Raw genomic sequence first — 18,476 nt, forward strand, 5'->3', positions numbered from 1 at the left:
TGTGTGTGTGTGTGTGTGTGTGTGTGTGTGTGTGTGTGTTGCTCATTCAGTCCAAATCTATTTGACTTAAAATTGAATGATGATAACTCAAATATCAGCTTGGATAGTAAGAAACCCCATATTAAGCTAAACCACATTTTATGAGCTTGAGATAACATAGTATCAAGACCTTGATATAGAATTTTGTATAATTTTATTGTTATTAACTTCAGAGAGATAAAATTGCATTTAAAAAGATATCCTTATATAGAGTAATAAACCAATAATTTTCTTTATGACTTTATGTTACTGTATTACTAATTTATGTATTAAGTATTAATTTTCCCATTGATGTTGATCTTACACTCGATATGCTAGTTGGACACCACAGTATTAAAAAAACTAAACTGGGAGGGTTTTATACATTTTGTATATATAGATACTGTTTTGAGAGATTAATTTATAGGAAGCTCTCTTGTGTGCCTTCCTTATTCATTTCCTTCATTCCAGATTTCTTTCAGTTGTTTCCAGAAAGAATAGAAAGCAAAATTAGTATTTTTCATCATTTGCTTTTCCAAAATCATAATCCAAAAAGGGAAGTTAAAGGTTTTAGAGATGTAAGAAGTAATGTGATACAGAGCAGAAGAGAAATGTATAGGGAAAATTATATGCACTTGAGAAACAAGGGTTCTCATTGGACTAAAAAGAGGTACTCTCAGACTGGTGCTGTGTGTCAAGAAACATCATGCACATCATAAATAGTGGCTTCCTAGTAAGGCATTGAAGACAACATAGGACCCACAAGTAGAACACTCTGCTGCAGTAAATGTAGCATATACTACTGGAAAGATGGGTGGGATCATATGGGTAAGAACAAAAACACATCAGTGGTGAACTAATAGCCAGTGACCAGAGGGTAGCAGTGGTTGCATGTCCCCATCCCAACACACACACACACTCACACACACACACACACACACACACACACACACACACACACACATACACACACACACCTCTAGGCACTATATAAATTTAGAACTATGGTATGGCAATTAGGATGGAGCATCAGTTGGACTGGCTTTGAGCCCACCCCTTGCACCTGGGATTATGGAACACTTTTCTTGGTGTGTTTGGGTGGAGCCTTGGAGAATCTATATATATCTGGTTCTTCACTCTTTTCCTTCTGACCCTGTTTCTCTGTTCTGCCTCCTGGATGTCATGAAACTAAGCAACTTTGTTCCATTACATTTGTCCAGCATAAAGTTGCAGTCTTACAGCCAGCCAAAGATGGATTCAATTCCTGTCTTAGTTACTTTTCACATTGCTGAAACAAAACACCCAAAGTTAGAGGAGAGTTTTGTTTGACTCACAGTTTGTAAAGGTTTCAGTTCATAGTTGGCTGGCTCCAAGGTAGGGACATCACAGGGACATCACAGAGGAGAAGCAGTTCTTGGTGGGCATAAGGCATCAAATCAGTGAAATAGTAACCAACAAGCAACCACAACAACTCTCTATCTGCCCCTTATATTCTATCCAGGCTACCAGTCCCTAGGGTGAGTAGCAGTCACACACAGAGAGGGCCTTCCTACTAACCATTCCCAGAACTATGTTAAACCAATCAGTGGACTCATTTACTAATCATATACCCTTGAGTCAAGCATCACACTCTATATCCAGTCACCTCTGAAAAGTCCCACTTATGACCACATGCTGACTTAGGGGGACATCTAGACACAAGTCATAACAATTCCCTAAAGCTGAGTCAAATTAAGCCTCTCCATCAAGTTTGGGGTATTGAATGTTTTGTCCAGCAACAGGGAAGCTGACTAGTACATATGTCATTGCCCTGAGATCAGAATACCACAGATAAAAACCCAGGAAAGTTGTAAGTTAAATGTCTCACCAGCTGAGTAGAAAAAAGAAATACAAGAATTTTAAAAAGTTAAATCAATGAAATAATGCTCATATATGCAACTGTGTCAACACATATAAGTACATTTAGATTATGATATACCTACACAGAGTTAACTTAAATATTCTACATAAACCCCAAACATAACCAAAGCAAAAAGAATAAGGGGCAGGATATTTTCAGACACAATGTTTTTATGGTTTTCAAGTAACAATTGCATATGTTTTTAAAAAGAGAATCTGTTTTATTTCCCTCTGAGTCTGCATATTTCGCCACAAGACTTCCTAAGCAAGTCAAGTTGAAAAAGCAGATTCGGGCTTTGTACAAGAGGTTGTTGAAATGAGTCAGATAACCCTTTCCTACTTTTTATTACTCTTTCTTTTAGCTAGTTTCAAAATAATTTTCCACATGTGTGTGCTCTTGTTATTTTAGAACCTCAGAAAGCAAAAATTTTAGTTATATCACAGTTACTCAGTGCATCCTCTAGTTAAACCAGAAACAAGAGAATCATGTCTTGAGGAAAAGAAACTGTGTAAATCTGTCTCCCTTGAAGGGCTCTGCTTCAGACTTACCTGACGGTTCTCTTGGTTGTGCCTTTGTCTCAGAATTTTCTCACTGATGAGATGCTCTTTTACTAGGAACTAGTTCCTGAAAGAATACAAAATGTCTACAAAATTTCATCTCCTATATTTTTCAAGGCAGGATAAATATAGGAATAAAACAGACATTTTAGTTTTTTCTCTTTTCATTCTACTACATTCCGGATGAAATATGACTGCAAATTTTTTATTTTCTTTTTATTTGACTATGTTTGCAATACATAATAATTACACTAACTGTGGGTAATTGGTACATATACATACTGTGTCTTACTCTCTTCATGGTCCCTTGTTCCTCCTCCCAGATCTCCTTCCCATCTCTGAAGAGCTTACTTTCCTGTTCGTTACCATGTTTCTTCCACATTGCTCTTTAAGTGATTTGTATCTTGCGTCTCTCATGTGAGAGAAACCATGTGATACTTAACCTTCTTTGATTTATTTTACTTAGTTGTATAGTCTCAAGTTCCATCCATTTTCCTACAAATGACTAAAATCTATGCTCCTTTATGGCAGTTTTTCATCCATAGACCTTCTTAATGATGATTCCTGTTTACGCAAGAGATGGATGTTTCCTGAAGTTCTTCCAAAGCAGGCAATGTCCCTGACTTTCCTGATGCTCTGATCCTGGGCACAGAAGGCATGGCATTTTCCCTGGACAGCTGCTGACCACAGAACCTGCCTTGCCACAAACATCCTCCTTCCCTTTGGAAATGGGATCTCTCTGGTTTCAGGTCCCCTCCTGAACTGAGTCCATGTTTTGTTTTACACATGAATATTTTATGTCTTCAGTGACAGTCAGGGCTTCTACAGGCATTTTGCAAAGGACTCATAAAACTTAAATTTATTACTACAAACCAACCTAAGGATTCAAAAGTACATTGGGAATAAACTGATTTCCTTTACTTAGACATAGTAACACAAATGTGGTCAATGTATACAGCAACATCGCAAAACAAAAAAAATGTTATTTTCCACTGAGGCAATAAAATGATTCCCATACCAAAAATATCCAAATTAAGTTCATTAAGTGAATTATTCTGATAAAATGCAACATGTGAAATTCTGTTTATTCAGGAATTATAAAAACACCATTTATGCTTTGAACTGAGCCAAAATTAATAAATTCTCTATCCATTCAAGACTGAATCATACCACATTCACCTGGCATTCAATCTCACCCCACTAGATTTCTCTTAGTTGGAAAGTGTGTGAAGATTCCATTTAATTTGCTTTTGGAAAGTCAAAATACATTTGACATTTTTACTTCCACCACTCCTATTAAAATTAGTCATTGATTGTTTATTATACCATTTGTACTAAGCATATGGAACTAGACTTGTAAAACTCAAATTTAATTGGTAGCATTTTACAACATACTGACAATAATGTGCAAGGTACATAGCCCACCTGAAGGCTCAGTATCCAGTATCCTAGTCAGTAAAATAGGAATAATAAGAACACAGAAAGCCCTAATTCATACAAATGCTAGAATAATTAACAAGATGCTTACAAAAGAAACTAAAGGAGAGTCTGGCATCTCATAGGTGCTGGAAAGTTTGTTGGCCACCTTATTATTATTACCCCCACTGCAGTTGTCAGAAGCCAAGGGATATGAGCCACAGGAAAATCATTCCTGCCCCTCCAGGAGCTCACTGTTTCACAGGGAGAATGACAGACACATAAGCAAATGGGACATGGGCAGTCCTGTAGAAGGGACGACACTAAAATACCCAGAACATGGCTGTGAACACTGAAGTGAGTCATTAGTTTTCACTTGAGATGTCATGGAAGGCTTCAAGCAGAGAGAGCATTGCTTGGGCTTTGAAGGATGAGATGAATAATGTTTGGGGGAAGAAAGAGAGGACAACCCAAGAGGAGGAAATTGTGTACAAAAAGAAATCATGTTGACAAAACATTGTTCCCAAATTAAAATAGAAAGTCAGTTTTAATAAATAGGCAGGGAATGAAAGGCAGCATAGTCAAAGTTCCATCTTGACATTGACACAGGGGGTTGATTTCTTCTGCTTTAAATTCTAGGAAATCATTCAGTAGTTTGTATATTTCGAAAGGAAAATATTTGTGCTGAGTCAAGCCTGTCACTCAAAAACAGAATGTTGCAGGGGTCTAAATGGCACCACGTCATCCCAACAACAAAGTAATATTCAAATCTCGTTCGTTCTCTTGTCCTCCTTCTTAATCTAACAGGATAACACCCTTGCAGCAAAATAATGCTCAGAGGCAACTGAGAGCTGCTGTTCCCAGGTGCCTTGGCCCCAAACTCTGAACTCATGACATCCTTGAGAGTTTTGCCCTGCAGCTTGCTGCACTCATCCGTCAGCCTGAATCATTTTATCTAATTGAGTCCAAACCTTCCCTGCTTGTTCTGCTTCCTTTTGCCGCTGAATAAATCATCCTGGGATAGTTCCAGAGTAGAGAAAGACTTTGGTAGGAAAGCTCCATCTGCACTGACTGCTCATTTATTCAGGCTGATCCTCAGGTTCCCCAAGGAGAAAGAATTGAGAAATGAGAGAGTCCTCTTCTGCTGCCAGCTTTGCTAATGTGACTTTGAGAAATTCCAGGAGATAGAGAATTACCCCCACACATCCTCTGGGCCTACAGGAAAAACCTTTCCACCTCATTGTCCAGTCTGGGATGAGTCCACAGAATTCAGGAAGGGAGATGCATTTTCTTTTAAAGTGATGACTTTCATTAAGGCCTACAAAACCACAAAACATTTTTTAGGTATTCTGTCCTTTATATCTAGCTTCATGGGATTAATTCTTAACAAGCCCAATGAGCTGAGTTAAAAATAGAATCAGCCTTCTTTCTTTTTTAAAATTGATAGTTGGATTTTTGTTTTCTTTATTGAGAGATGATAGAATACAAACCTAATGGACTGGAATTGTTTTTAAAACCTTTTTCCAAAATACGTATCAAATCCCAAAGATCTGAGGCCTAGAGATGAGAGGGCAGGTGATGTTAGAGGAGTCTTTGCTCTTAGTTCTGTGATTATCTGGGCAAGACAGGTGGCACCTGTATGTGGAAAATAACTTAAAAGAAAAGAATTAAACCTCTGTTTCTGGGACACTGCCGCCACAAATAACCCTCGTCATAGGATGTGAGGCTGGGGTGAGAGCTTCTGCCCGGAAAGCTATTCTTGCTCAGGACAGAGAGCTGCAAGGAGAGTTTCTCTTCCCTAGAGTGAGCAAATAGCTCGCTGGGTGGGGGCGGGGGGTGCTGAAGGCCAGTGAGGTGAAGCGGTCATTTGGGCTTTCTTGGGATACCACAGGGGCCTGACGTCATTGGCCGTCAGCTGATTGTGTTCAGGGGCTCCAATGGGCTCCAAAGACTGCAGTCGCTGTCTTGGTGGCAGAGGTGGTGGCCACTACAACTCCATCACCTGCAGCCAGGCTCTGTACTGCGGCAACAGCTTTCGCCCTGCGGACTCAACACCCAGGGACCTCTCTCGGCCTGGAGTTGAGGCTAACGCCTCAGTCTGCGCCTTGGTCCACCGCGAGCGACCGCTTGGAGGAGCCTGAGAGAGCGGGAAACTGAGCTCCAGGCGGGTCCCTGGAAATGCCGTTCCCCACCTCCTCTTCCTCCATCCCTACTGCAAGCGGGAAGAAAATTCAGTGTGCCGGGCATGCAGGGGCGCCCCCCTTTTAACGTCCCGCACCCTCTACCTCTCCGGATCGGTGGAGTAAAGAATTCGGCAGGAAGCTGCTGCCTCTCTGAACGTGACTGGGGGAGGGGGAGGCAAGAGTAACCAGAAAGTTGGCTTTGCCAGAAGCCCTGACGGACTCTTTTTCCGGCCCTCTGAGGTCTAAGAGTCGGTGATCAAAGCGGCCTGCAAGTCCTGGCTCCGCACCTGCCAAGGACAAGAGCCAGTGCCTAAAAAGGAACAGCGCAGGAACCCGCGGGCGCGACCAGCTGGAGCGCTGGAGAGCGGCGCGGAGCGAAAGACGGAGGCACCTGCTGCCCGCGCCACCCCGGACGTCCGGCTGCCTCCTCCAAGACCTAGAGCACCCTGGGCAGCTCTGGGGCTGGGTCCCAGTCACCGCCACCGCCTCATCCTCGGTTCCGGAGGCGGGGCTTGGCGCGGAGGCTGCCTTAAGTCTCCGCGGGTGTCCACAGCTCTGACAGGTCTCCAAATTCCTCTGTCTCCAGATCCCCCAGCGCGCTCCTGAGCGCAGGAATTACACGGCGCGCTTCCTTGGGTCCAGAGGCGTCTGGTGGACTTAGGCGCGGCCTGGGGCCTTTCTTTTCTCCCAACTCTTCGTGACCGCTGCACCTACCAAGCGTCGGTTCTCAGCTTCAAGAATCTGCACCAGTGGCTTCGTGCTCAGAGTGCTTGGCATCGGAGCCCCCCACTTACACTTTGTCTTTCCCGTCTCCTACTCCTAGCTCCAGGCCCAATGATCTCCAAAGAACAACGTGAAGGGGATGGGAACTGTGAGTTGTGATCTCCTGGATGCACAGCTGGAAGCGCTGGCCTCTTCCAGCAGAGGCTGGGACCCTGGAGCTAGCGCCCCTCCCCCTTCTTCCGTCAGGGATGCTTCTGGCCAACGCCAGCGCCGCGCAGTCAGTCCTCGCTCTGGAATTGGCGACAGCAGAAAAGGACCCGAGGAGGGAGCTTCAGCACACCTCTTCTTCCAAATTAACTGTTTGATGACTTGCTAGCGCTTTGGCTACCACCTCTCCAACCCTCCCGCGGGGCGCCCAGCCACCTCAAGCTTCCTCCTCTCTGACCCGCCCCCAGCTCCGCCCCGGCTCCCCATCCGGCGCAATGGAGTTCTCCATAGGGCGATGACACCAGTCACAGCTGCTAACTTCGCACCCAGCGCCGCCGCCGGCCACCCCCAACCAGCCCCACAACAGCCGCCGAGCCCTGGGGGTCTGGAGCCCAGCGCTGCAGCCAGGACCCGCAGAAGAAAAGTGCCCATTTGTCCTGATGCCTGTTGGAGAGCACAGGCTGCGCCTAGACGCTGAGCCTAGAACCAGCCAAGGAGACTGAGTCTCAGAAAGGGGCCGTGAGGCGCAGAGAGCCGCGGCTTCTGCGGACAAATAGCCACTGCCACTGCTGCGTACCCAAGCTGCGCGGGTGGCGGGAGGGCAGCTCCCAAGGACGCAGGGATCCGCTGCGATCTTCCAGGAGTCCTTTGCCCTAGAGCGCACTATGACCTGACCTCCGGGTCTTTTGCCCAGGTCTCCTGCCTCTTGGTAGCCTAAGACTGGGGGATCGCGGTCAAGCTCCTACCAGGCTGCCTCTGGGGGTTCCAGCCCCGTGCTCTGCACCTCCTTCCCCGCGGCCATGGAGCTCTCGGATGTACGTTGCCTTAGCGGCAGCGAGGAACTCTACACCATCCACCCCACGCCCCCGGCCGGCGACGGAGGGAGCGGCTCCCGGCCGCAGCGACTGCTGTGGCAGACGGCGGTGCGGCACATCACCGAGCAACGCTTCATTCACGGGCACCGGGGTGGCGGCGGCGGGAGCGGGGGCTCCCGCAAAGCCTCGAACCCCGCGGGCGGCGGTCCCAACCACCACGCGCCGCAGCTGTCGGGCGACTCAGAGCTGCCGCTCTATTCTCTGGGCCCCGGAGAGCGAGCGCACAGCACCGGCGGCACCAAAGTCTTCCCGGAACGCAGCGGTAGCGGCAGCGCGAGTGGCAGCGGAGGTGGGGGCGACCTGGGCTTCCTACACCTCGACTGTGCCCCGAGCAACTCGGATTTCTTTCTCAATGGGGGCTACAGCTACCGAGGGGTCATTTTCCCCACCCTGCGCAACTCCTTTAAATCTAGGGATCTGGAACATCTCTATCAGCGCTATTTCCTGGGCCAGAGGCGCAAATCCGAGGTAGTGATGAATGTCTTGGATGTGCTGACGAAACTCACTCTCTTGGTCCTCCACTTGAGTTTGGCCTCGGCCCCCATGGACCCGCTCAAAGGCATCCTTCTGGGCTTCTTCACTGGCATTGAGGTGGTAATCTGCGCCCTGGTGGTGGTCAGGAAGGACACCACCTCTCACACATACCTGCAGTACAGTGGCCTGGTCACCTGGGTGGCCATGACCACCCAGATCCTGGCAGCAGGCCTCGGCTACGGGCTTCTGGGCGATGGCATCGGCTACGTGCTCTTCACGCTCTTTGCCACCTACAGCATGCTCCCACTGCCACTGACCTGGGCCATCCTGGCCGGCCTGGGCACTTCACTGCTGCAGGTGGTCCTTCAAGTGGTCATCCCCCGGCTGGCAGTAATTTCCATCAACCAGGTAACCCCTCGCTGCCTTGCTTTCCCCCCTGGACTCCCACAGGCTTATTTACAGTTCACTTCCAGACAGGTAGGGTTGGGTGGCCCTGGGTGAGCCCCTCCCCAGCGTGCTGCTACCTGTCACACCTAAGAAGTATGTTTGTGGCCTGGTGCCTCTCTTCTAAAAGCAAGTAGAGCTAAATGACCTCTAAAACTTTCTACCAACTCTGACCTTCCAATCCGATTCTGTGAGCAATTCTGACATTGGCTAAGAAAGCCTTCCTTCTGCAACACACAGTCTGAAGTCTCAGGAAAAGATCGAAAGGGAAGAGATGCTCAGATTTATAATGACCCATTCATTCCCAGATTAACTAGAAGAGTTATAGCACCGTGTCCTAAGGGATTCTGGGGTTCAGAGCTGACTACTGATGTATCTTCGTGCCACAAATTCTCAGTTTTAGAAGCAGCCAATTAGCAGAGTGGGGTTACCTACAAATGTTCTGTCATTAGTCTCTCAAACTGTCCTATAATACAAGTTTATTTGGGAGTTTTTTATTGCTTTGTGGACTGATGGTAATATCTTCTCTTAGATGAGCCAACCCAAGTTCTTTGAATAAAGAAAACTTGGGATTAGAAAGATAGCTGGTTGTTGAGAATAATGAAAGCTTTCAAAATTGGAAAGGAGCACTTTGTGGCTGTAATCTGAAATATTTAGGTAGAGTTTTATCCTTTCTTATTAAATGGATGTGTTCGTGTGAGCAAAGTTTACATTATCCGTGGATGAGAAAGAAGACAAAGTCTATTGCTTAAATTCACTAAAACCAATTGATAATTAACAATCTAGAACTTTCTTTACAAAATGTCTAGGAGGTAGCACAGCAGTAAATTGAGGTACTTCTGGAAGAAGGACAGAATCATGTCAACTGAATTGTGCTCAGACAGAAGGCTCTTGTGAGGTGCTTGGGCAGGCGGCCACTGGGCATGTACCTTCTCTGACCTTAGCCTCTTGGTCACTTCTACTGTGTTAGAAGTTTCAAACTCCTCCACCTTAGATCTAGTCCAGCATGGATGCATGGTCTTTAAGATAAACAGATGCAACACTGCTGAAAATTACCGATGATATTTAGATCTGCACCATGATACTGCTGTACCTATCACCAAAGTCTGGACTCCTCTGGATTTGATGTGCTATCTCTTTTCTAATGCTTCTATACTCCCTTGCCCAGGTCATTTATTTGATCAGCTGCTTTTATACTGCTTTACAAAGTATCTCTGAGTAAAGCAAAGAGTATGCACAGTACATGGCTGTCATCCTCAGGTATGAAACAGGGAGATAAGAGCCTCCATAAGGGCTGAGCAGACACACTTTGCCTTATTAAAGATAAGAACATGTTTTTTCAAAACCGTCAAAAATCTTGTTATAATAAGCTTTCAATTGGGGAAGATGTTTCTTTGGGATTTTGTAAAACTGTACAGTGTATTAACTATTTTTCACTTCTGTATAAGCACAAATCTGAACTACCAGAACATGGAAATAATCTATTTTCTTCCATACGTATTTTTGCCAGTAGAGGTGCTGGGGATAGAACCCAGGATACCACAAATGCTAGCCAAGCACTTTCCCACTCAACTACACCCCAGCCTTCTTTCATTCTTTTTGCATCTTCTTTATTATATATTTAGAAGATAGCATTATTTTTCCTTCTTTTATATCTCTTTCCCTTCCCCCATCTCATTTTCTTCTTTCTTCTCTCTTCTTATTTAAAATCTAACTCAGTATGAGTTGTTTTCACAACATACTATAGCTACATGACTACATGAAGAAAATTTCATTTAGTCTTTCCTGGTAGATGTTACTAAGAGACTTCATCAACTAAGCTGGCAGTAGTATTTAGAATAACACATCCTAAGTGTCAAATTATGAATATTTTCTAAGTATAGAGATATTTTTTCTTGCCAAATCAATCCAGAAAGTAAATTTTGATTCCATATTTGTTTTATACGCTAGTCAAATACTACCAGATGGGAGTTTAAAAATAACCCCCAAAGTCTTCCCACTCTCACCCTGTCATAAACAATCCCCACTGTCAAAACCAAGGTTCTGGTGCACGTAAACCAAACTAATTCAACGATCTCTTTGGGACTGGTTGTAAATGCAGGCTGTCTGGGTTGATCACCTTTTACCAGACTATAGGAACAATCAGAGCGCTCTCCTCTCACTTGAGGTGCTGAAAATTCCTTTAAACATTTTCCTTTGGCGCCCCCTAAGGGTTTAAGCATCTTTTTTGGATGTTGCAGAATTAATTTCTTTAAAGAAATCTGTGATTTTTGAAGAGATATTGCTTATTCTTTTCATGTGTAGTAGTATATAAAATATGCTTAAACTATCTAATGACCTCCAATAGTTAGGGGGATGTCTAACCCCTTACCACAGCCTGCTCCATCCCCTGAACTGGTTCCTCTTCCTTTTACCTATTGTATTTTGCTCTCTGAACCTCCTCAGACTCCAATCACTCTGCCAATTTTTCTGTTTTTCAAGTGTTCCTACTCATGTGTCTTCACAATTGCTGCTTGGAGTAGCTTTTCCCAGGCGTTTATGTGACTGGTACATTCTCACTCTTTCAGACTCTAAAACACTACTCATTCAAGTGCCCGACCTGTTTTGGTCTCCCCAGAGCACATGTACTACCTGGAACTACCTTGTGTGTTTGTGTTTGCTATATTTCTTCTGCTAGTCTCACAAACTCACAGGAAGGTCAACATCATAAGGGCAAAATTATTGTCTGCCATCTTTATCTTCAGCAGCCAGCAAAAGACCAAGCATGTGGTAGGCACTTTGCTAAGTCATAAAATGAGTAAGACTGGCCGTTATGTGGGCAGTATTATAAGATATGCTACTACCTTGTGTTGTGTTAGTGAAAGCTTTCTTTGCACACATACACACATGCATAACCACACAATTTAATTATTTATGTATAAAGCAGACTCACCTATAAACATCTTTCAGATAAACCAAAGCACAGTGAATCACATTTGCACAATATTTTACAGGGAATTAAGTGCTTTTATATCATTCAATGGTGAAAAATAGATGGTACAATTCTTCATGCTCCTTTCAAGGCAGTCACCGATTCTTACAAATTTTAAAGGGTCATCCTGAAGTTCAAATCTCTAGCAAGTAATGAGGGCAGAAGTCACATTCTGGCTCCAAGGTCATTCTCTAGCCAGCAGCCTGTAAGGAGTTATCCCTTGATGAGTACCTGCCTCACTGCTTAAAAGCTTAGTACCTTGTAGAGTGCATGAACACTTAATGAAAAAGCCAAAGAGAAATTATGAACATAGATTCTTTGTAACAAACACATCATCTTGCTCAGCTGTATGCAAATTTGTCAATTGAAGGCTAAAAGCACTAGAATATCACCTTTCTCTTCATATATATTAATTCCCTTATGGGAATGATTCAGGTTTAACCTAGCATTTTCAGGAATCAGGGAACTAAAATAAGAGCAAAAATCAACACACCTGGGCAGCTGTTTCATTGCACTGAAAATGTCCTTTTCTAAAGTGTCAAACAAGCTAATGATTGCCTCCATTAGTTCAAACTATGAGGCTCTGTTTCTCCCCTTTCTTTCCTGAAGGAAGTCACATTTGCGGCTTGACAGGATAATAACCATGCTGCATCTATCTGCAGAGCCCCAAGCAGAAGATAAAGATCCTTGTTAATTTTGGATCACATGCTGTTCCCCACAAAGGGCAGAAGATGGAGCCTGAAAGGAACACTTAGGAACTTCCTCGTCAGCAAAGGGATGGTGGATGCCCGCCCCCTCCAGTTAACAATTAGGCTAAAATCACTGAGTTCCCACCCACACAAAGAGATTAGTGTCCAGGGAAGATACAATCACCCACACGTTTTCTGGGTTGAGTGACACTGGAAAACTCAGTGACCTTCAGAAGTTTGAAAGGCTCCTTTTAGTTCACCCCGACAAATCTCAGCTATAGGCAGCATAGAACTGTAATCACCTCTTTTTAGGGCTCCACCCAGTTCAACTTCAATCAACTTCACATATGTGGTTTGAACCAATGATAGGAATGCCCCGTCCAGAGTCTGTCTGTGAGACCCTAACCTCTTCCCGTATCTTTCACTGATTGTTCATCCCGGCAGCTCAATTTCTCACCAGAAAATTCATTATGAGGTTTGTTATATGCATAAATAAAACATTAACGATAAGGTTGTATTGGCTAGGTTCTTTCACAGGGTAGATATGTTCTAAGCACTGTAGCCATAATTAGCATTTTACTCTATTTTAATTGCTTGTGACAATAATATGCACTACCTAGCATTTGAAATTCATTTTCATTCTTCAGCTCATTAGCGATGATATGGTGAAAAGCACTTAGTTATTGGAAAACTGAGGGGCAGCAATATTTAACCAGAGAGATTGCTGCATTGTGCTTCTTCCCTCTTGGGTATTCTAAAATGTTATAGCTAGTAGCTAATTAGTCTTCTGCTCCTCTTGGTGAGTTAGATAAGCAGGAGTGTCAGAGTGGAGGTGGTTTCTTCAAGATAATTCTATAAGCAAAGACAGCCAGGTATGCAAATCCAGGATAGTTAGTGCTCAAGGTCATGCTGTCAGACTCGAATTTCCTATGCAATATTTCACACATCAAATTGAACAACAGATCCTGGAGCCAAAAAATGCTAATTAAGTATCAATCCTTAAACTTGCTTTAATAACCAGGAGCATTTAGCCTACCACTTGGCCCTTAAACAGTCCTTTAGAGAAAATGGATTTTTTTGATAGAAGCTTGAAGAGAAGCAGCTTTCATGCTTGACTTTCATATGGATTTCAGTTCTCTTAAATGATGGATTGATATCTCATTAAAGATAAACTGATACTATGGAATTATCCATATCTCTCTCCCAATTTATAAAAGTTGAACATAAGGGTATGATATATATTTTTGTCTAAGTCTAAGGCTCTTTACAGTTAAATGAAATAAAAGAAATATTGTGGCTAATTAATGTACAATAAGTGGGATATAAAAAAATCACTCCAATTTAGTCAGTATCAAGGTAAACATCCCAGAATACATGAGTATTCTTATAACGGGGCTCTGTTTAATACACCTCATTTGTCATGGTGCTTCTTAAACCCCTCAGTGCCCTATTTCTGTATATTCCTTTGGCAAATTCATATAGGCTTAAAAGATAATTGCAAAATCCTAGCATGTCTGGGAAAAATGCCTTTCAAAAACATATTTGAGTGTCGACTTTCCCAAGGGATTCTATTGAATGCTAGGAAATGGAGTTATTATTCTCTCCTCCTTGTGAAAAATACTAAGGGCTGTCTTTTTCATTCTTTCTTATTTCTCACTCTTTCTTCAATTCTTTTTCCCTCTATATATCTGTGACAGTACAGAGTGGGCTGTGTAAAGGCTATATTTAATGGCTGTTGAAAAGACCAATTAAATCCCTTCAACTTTGGCCTGTAAACAACTTACCCTGGAGTAGCCAATAGGTTTAGTGTTTGTGTATTTCGAGATAGCTGTAAACTGATTGTGTGACATGTGCTTTACCAGATTGAATTTTAAATTTGCTTTCTTCATATACAGTAATGTCACCTGACTTGTGTCAGTGGGCCAGAGTATAATTAGATTATAACTGGGAGGACCGAGGAGGCCTCTGTCTCTGGAGCAGCTGCTGTAATGTCCTGCTATGTAGGACAAATACATTAGTCGTATTTACACTTTGATGATTGATGGCATTTTAAGAGCTCATCAAAAATGAGGGAAACTAAGCATTAAAGGGAAAGATGAAAAAAAGAGAAAAAAAACAGTTTACCCCAAATTCAGTGCTGCTAGCAGCATATAATCAAAGAATACTTCTATGATCATCTGATATGACATTTCACTGTTGTCTAAATATTTCTTAGGATCTAATTTATTCATTTCACCAGTGTGTCTGTGGAGTTGATCCTACATTTGGTTATTTCCAGAACATGAGAGACACTTGCAATATTCATCTCAAATCTTTCCTTTCACCACCAAATGGGCACAATATTGATTTTTCTGTGAGACCAGCAGGCCCAAAATATGCAGTTGAGCAATGGATCACTTCACTTGACAGACTGATTGTGTAGCAAGCTTTGGGTTCTTTTTTTGGCCTCAAACTAGAGTAGCAGAAACTAAAAGTTGTCAGTAGCATTAAAGGTTGGAAAATGTTTGTGACATATAGATTTGAGCCTCACCTAGCCAGAGAACAGGTTATGTATGAATCTTCTGCAGCACTTTCTTCTCATTGCAATACAGGAATGCTACATTCACCAGCCACTACAAAGCAGAGGAAGCCAGTATAATCCACCCTGGAAATGTAATTGGATTTACACACTCAAATTTCACCATGTGAGTTTTGTTTGTGAAGGACTATTTTAAAAAGCCAGGTCATTTAAACAGCACTTCTGAAGCCAGCTTTCCTCACAGCAATATTTTTGTTGTCAGCCCCGTGTGGTGGAGGAAGAACACAAAGTAGATTAATTAGCCACGGAGATGCCGAGCAGTCCATGAGACACCCTGATCAGAATGAAAGTCACTTTCCTATCAGATTCCTCCACTAACCACCTTCTGAACAAACAAATTGAGTTTAAAATATATGTTGTTTCTTTGGTATTTGTGTATTAGACTCCAAGTGGAGTTCTGTAATTTAAATTTTATTAAGCTAGATCACACATTTTAACAAAGATAAAACCTTGCATATCCATTAGTTATTGGTGCTTTCTATCAAAGCTGCAGCAAATTTCTTAGGAGTTACGTGAAAAGAAAGGTTAGACTCTAGGAAAAAATAATAGAAGAGCATGGATTTTCTTCCCTGGTGAAGAGCCTGTAAAAGGCCACAGGGAAGGGTTCAGAGGCCAGTTATTTAAACATCACCTTGCCACAAATTGAATGCATCCAAGACTAGTGGTCTGCAAACAGGGTACAAAGGAGTGTCTGCCTCATTCTGGGCAAAATCAGGCTGATATGCAGTTCTAGAAGCTCCCAGTTACTGTGTTCATAGTGACCCTGACTACAGGGAGGAGCTGCCCTGGTGCTCCAGACAACACATCCTCCTGCCAGGCTCAAATTTCTGCCCTTGGTGTACTGCTACAGAATATGTCCTCTCTATCCCAGCAGTATCACAGTGTTCTCATGTGTCTACAGGTTGTGTGCCCCTTTGTGTCCCATGGATAGTTCTGAATACTACACTTTTAAGTGAATGACTTTGACACATCCATGACCAACACTTTCTCCCTGATCTCTCTCTCACCCACAGCCATCATTAACAGAGGGTGAGAAACCTGTGAGAGGAGGCAAATTATTTTTCTTTCTCAGCACAGGCAGAAGTACACCAAAATTTATCCCATGATGTGATATGTTTAGTGCAGCCTTCCTATACAAATGCTAAAGAAGTTATTAGATAATGCAAAGAAAAATTCAAGTAATTATCCAAATCATTTAAGTAAAAGAAGAAGTTATAGACCTGAATTATTCATGGTATTTGTCCATTTCTGAAAATATTAAGTAGATTAGTCACACAAAATTGGGTTCAAGTACTAACTCAGGTATGGTCTTACTCTCTTCCCTCTTTGATTTTCATTAGTATAGCTCTGAATTCCACTGTCTTGGCTCAACTCATTGCTTGATGGAGGCTCAAAATCACTTAGGTTCACATCACATTTTTTGAATGTTCAACTTTCAGATGCATGTAGCTGCACTTGTGGGCAGAAAATAACCTCTCCTTCCACTCATTCTTGATGCTCCTTACAAAGAGTGCTTATCTGTTTGAACAAGGCAGGTTGACTTTGCTGAACATAAAAACTAGACAGTTGCCTAGATTGCTGTCTTCTGCAGCTTAAAGCCTACCTGTACAGTCTAGGTTGTACTCTAACTGGACTAGGTTGTACTCTATCTGTACCCTGCTACAAGCACATTCAAGCCTGACTTAAGGTGTTAGAACCCAGAAGTTAATTTAAAAGTTCAAAAATAGTTATGAGAAAGTCCTCTGCTTTTAGTTCAGTGAGTATTAACCATTTGCTTCATTGTTCTACTGTCCATTATTTCAAGAAACAAAATCAATGACAGCAAGCTTCTCAGTGAAAGGTCAAAAGCGCCTGTGTTCCTTGGGCAACACATCACAGTGACTGGTTGTGGGCACCCTACTTGAGAGTGTGTTCATGACTTTAGACATTCAATGCTCACGAAACAGAGTCTCTCATTTCCTGTACATGAGGCAGAGATACTGCTCTTGTCTCCTACCAAGTGAATAATGATACCATATGCAGCTCTTGGGGCCTGCCCAAGCCAAGCTATCTCAGCCAAAGGGGAATGGTGCCAATGGACATTTGAGAGAGATTTTTGAAACTGTATAAGTCCATTTCCTTAAATATATAGAAACCACAAATTCTCATCCTATTTTTTCTATGACTTCAGCCCAAAAATTTCCTCATGCTTAAAGGGATAGATAGATAGATAGATAGATAGATAGATAGATAGATAGATAGATAGATAGATCTAGATCTAGATCTATCCGAAGAATCTCCCAGCAGTCTCATCTAACTGCATTACCCACTACCAGCCCATTTCTCCTGACTTTTGTTGTGCTGCTCTTGGCTTCCCTGTCTTTTTGCCAGTTAGACTGTGAGCTTCACAATGTCAAGGACACCTCCACAGTTACCACTGAGTCTCTGCAACAGGCACATGCTGGTTACACATACAGGAATATCTTGGTTTGTGAGCATAATTCATTCTGGAAACGTGATTGTGACTCAAAATACCTATATCAAACAAATTTCTCTATAAGAAACAATGAAAACTCAGATGATTCATTCCATGACCCAAAAATATTCATATAAAAGTATACAAAATGATAAAGAAAATGTAAAGTAAACAAACAAGTTAGCCTACACTTATCTTTGAAAACCTTCATGGATGGTGTGAAGGAGACAAAAGAGGAAGTTTATTGTGCAGAACAATTTTCACTATCACTATCACTAATGGAATCACTGCTATCTGTTGGATCAGGGGGATGTTTTTCTTTTTGTACACCTTTAACAAGGAACCTAACCAATGACACTTGCTTTTGGTTCCTTTTGAAGATTTCACAATAAAAAGTAGCACTGCATTGTCGTTAAACAGATTCACATCACTAACACTTCTATAGCCTTACTTGGGTCATGCTTTTCTACAAAATGTTGCACTGTTTCCCAAATTTTTCTCCTCCTCTGTAGACAAAATCTCCTCTATAACCTCTTTCTTTGGGAAATGATCACCCATAATCCTGCAGAGAGAGGGAGAGACAGACAGATACACAGAGACAGAGACAGGAAGAGACAGAGAGACTGAAAGTGAGAGGGGGAGAGACAGAGACAGAGAGAGAGATGGAGACAGGGAGACACAGAGAATCATTGGTTCAGTTGTAATCATATAATATTTGGCATCATGTATAATATTTGGCATCATATAATATTTGGCATCGTGTAATATATGGCATCATGTGATGTCATATTTCAAAACATCACTCATTTATAGGGTTAAAATTTATTAGACATGTTAACCATGTCTAATAGACATGTTATCTTATTAAACATTTGTAGAGCAAATTACTCACAATCCAAGGTTTTACTATACTCTTCTTTCTCCGGTGTCTTCAAGATTTGCCCTTCAGTTCACTCTTTAGTGTTGGGAATCCGTAAGTTTCCATC

General features: G+C 42.5%; 1 protein-coding gene across 3 annotated transcripts in view; it reads left to right on the forward strand.

Annotated features, from left to right (window-relative positions):
- The first annotated feature begins 5,852 nt into the window (after window positions 1-5,852).
- Window positions 5,853-18,476, forward strand: part of Adcy8 (adenylate cyclase 8) — a 225,732-nt gene continuing 213,108 nt past the window's right edge. The window contains exon 1 of one of the 3 annotated variants that reach the window (XM_063231066.1): window positions 5,853-8,761. In XM_063231066.1, the coding sequence (XP_063087136.1) occupies window positions 7,805-8,761 (957 nt within the window). In that variant the 5' untranslated portion in view covers window positions 5,853-7,804. The remainder of the gene's footprint in view (window positions 8,762-18,476) is intronic. The other 2 variants (XM_003467348.5, XM_013149932.3) reach the window with 2 other exon arrangements.

This window comes from Cavia porcellus, unplaced genomic scaffold (genome assembly GCF_034190915.1).
Source record: "Cavia porcellus strain 051 isolate PalLab524CR breed Dunkin Hartley unplaced genomic scaffold, mCavPor4.1 scaffold_19, whole genome shotgun sequence".
Classification (NCBI taxonomy): domain Eukaryota; kingdom Metazoa; phylum Chordata; class Mammalia; order Rodentia; family Caviidae; genus Cavia; species Cavia porcellus.